This window comes from Aplysia californica, unplaced genomic scaffold (genome assembly GCF_000002075.1).
Source record: "Aplysia californica isolate F4 #8 unplaced genomic scaffold, AplCal3.0 scaffold01304, whole genome shotgun sequence".
Classification (NCBI taxonomy): Eukaryota; Metazoa; Mollusca; class Gastropoda; order Aplysiida; family Aplysiidae; genus Aplysia; species Aplysia californica.
Genome location: NW_004798574.1, coordinates 39,388 through 40,784, shown reverse-complemented (window position 1 = coordinate 40,784; position 1,397 = coordinate 39,388). Strand labels below are relative to the sequence as shown.

The window sequence follows — 1,397 nt, the reverse complement described above, 5'->3', positions numbered from 1 at the left end:
AGGCGGGTGTGTCCTGACTGACACTTGGACTGTCATCACGTATTTTTCAGTAGAGGTTTTACGGCGCTCGCAACTGCGTAAGGTCATATGAGCGCCAGAAGATAAGAGGTGTTACAAGAGAGTAACAAACACAAAATAGAAGGAGGGGAGATAGGGACGATAATCATTTCATAGGAAAGAAGGAGCAAACCACACCGGAGCACCCGCCAACCACCCACGGCTGTCGTCACAGACTGACATCACAGACTGTCATCACAGACTGACACATGGACTGACACCACAGACTGGCACATGGAATGTCATCAAAGATAGTCAACACAGACTGACATATGGATTGTCATCATAGACAGACACATGGAAAAATGGAATGTCATCACAAACTGACACATGGATTGTCATCACAGACTGACACATGGACTGTCATCAAAGACAGCTCACACATCGCTAAATACTGACTGACACAGAGACAGACTGCCCCCACCCCCAACTCTCAGCAACTCCACCCACCCGAACACACCCTCCCTTTCACCCCTCCCCTCCGTGCCCCACCTCCTCCCGTGCCACACTCAGACACTTACCTTTCTTCCCATGCCTCATATCTGCAAGGGGGTAGTTGCGCCTCTATCAGGCGGCGCCACACGACCACTCAACGATACACGCCGGCCGATATCCTGTACTAGATCTAGAATCTAGCTCTATCCCACGACACAGCCGAAATAAGTTCAAAACCACTTTGGGCCGTAACAACAATAACAACAACAACAACAAACAATAGCCCAGCCAGGGAGAATCACAGTCCTGTCTTGCAAGTATCCACAGGGCAGCTAACAACAACAGGGAAATCTCCACGGTCCAATAGACCGATAGTCCAACAGTGTATGGTCCAATAGACCGATAGTCCAACAGTGTATGGTCCAATAGTCCGATAGTCCAACAGTCTGATACTCCAATAGACCGATAGTCCAACAGTGCGATAGTCCAATAGACCGAAGTCTAACAGTCCGATAGTCCAATAGACAGATGGTCCAACAGTCTGATACTCTAACGGACCGATAGTCCAACAGACTGATAGTCCAATACAACTCGTGTTCAACAGACGGCTAGTCCAATAGACCGATAGTTCAACAGTCAGATACTCTAACAGTCTGATACTCCAACAGACCGCTAGTGCCCAGGTCCACGCCAAAGGTCAACACTGAGCACAATGACAGGATCAGAGCCAAGGTTCCCACGAAGTAACAAAGTACAAAGTACCTCCCTCGCTCCCTCACTCACTCCCTCACTCGCTCTCTCCTTCACTAACCCTGACGACTGAGGAAACAACTGTGGTATTGTAGCACACAAACCATGGCCTCGCCTTACCCCGGGCGGGACACAGCACAGGTGGACAACGGGGG

General features: G+C 49.7%; 2 protein-coding genes across 2 annotated transcripts in view; both read right to left on the bottom strand.

The window, feature by feature from the left end:
- LOC106013810 (disks large-associated protein 4) overlaps positions 1–1,323 on the bottom strand; it is a gene marked incomplete at its 3' end in the record, with an annotated part of 10,340 nt that extends 9,017 nt beyond the window's left edge. The window contains 1 exon segment of the mRNA XM_013090495.2: positions 579–1,323. Coding sequence (XP_012945949.1) covers positions 579–597 — 19 coding nt within the window.
- LOC101857082 (putative uncharacterized protein DDB_G0277255) overlaps positions 1,122–1,397 on the bottom strand; it is a 35,115-nt gene continuing 34,839 nt past the window's right edge. The window contains exon 6 of the mRNA XM_013090493.2: positions 1,122–1,195. Coding sequence (XP_012945947.2) covers positions 1,122–1,195 — 74 coding nt within the window. The remainder of the gene's footprint in view (positions 1,196–1,397) is intronic.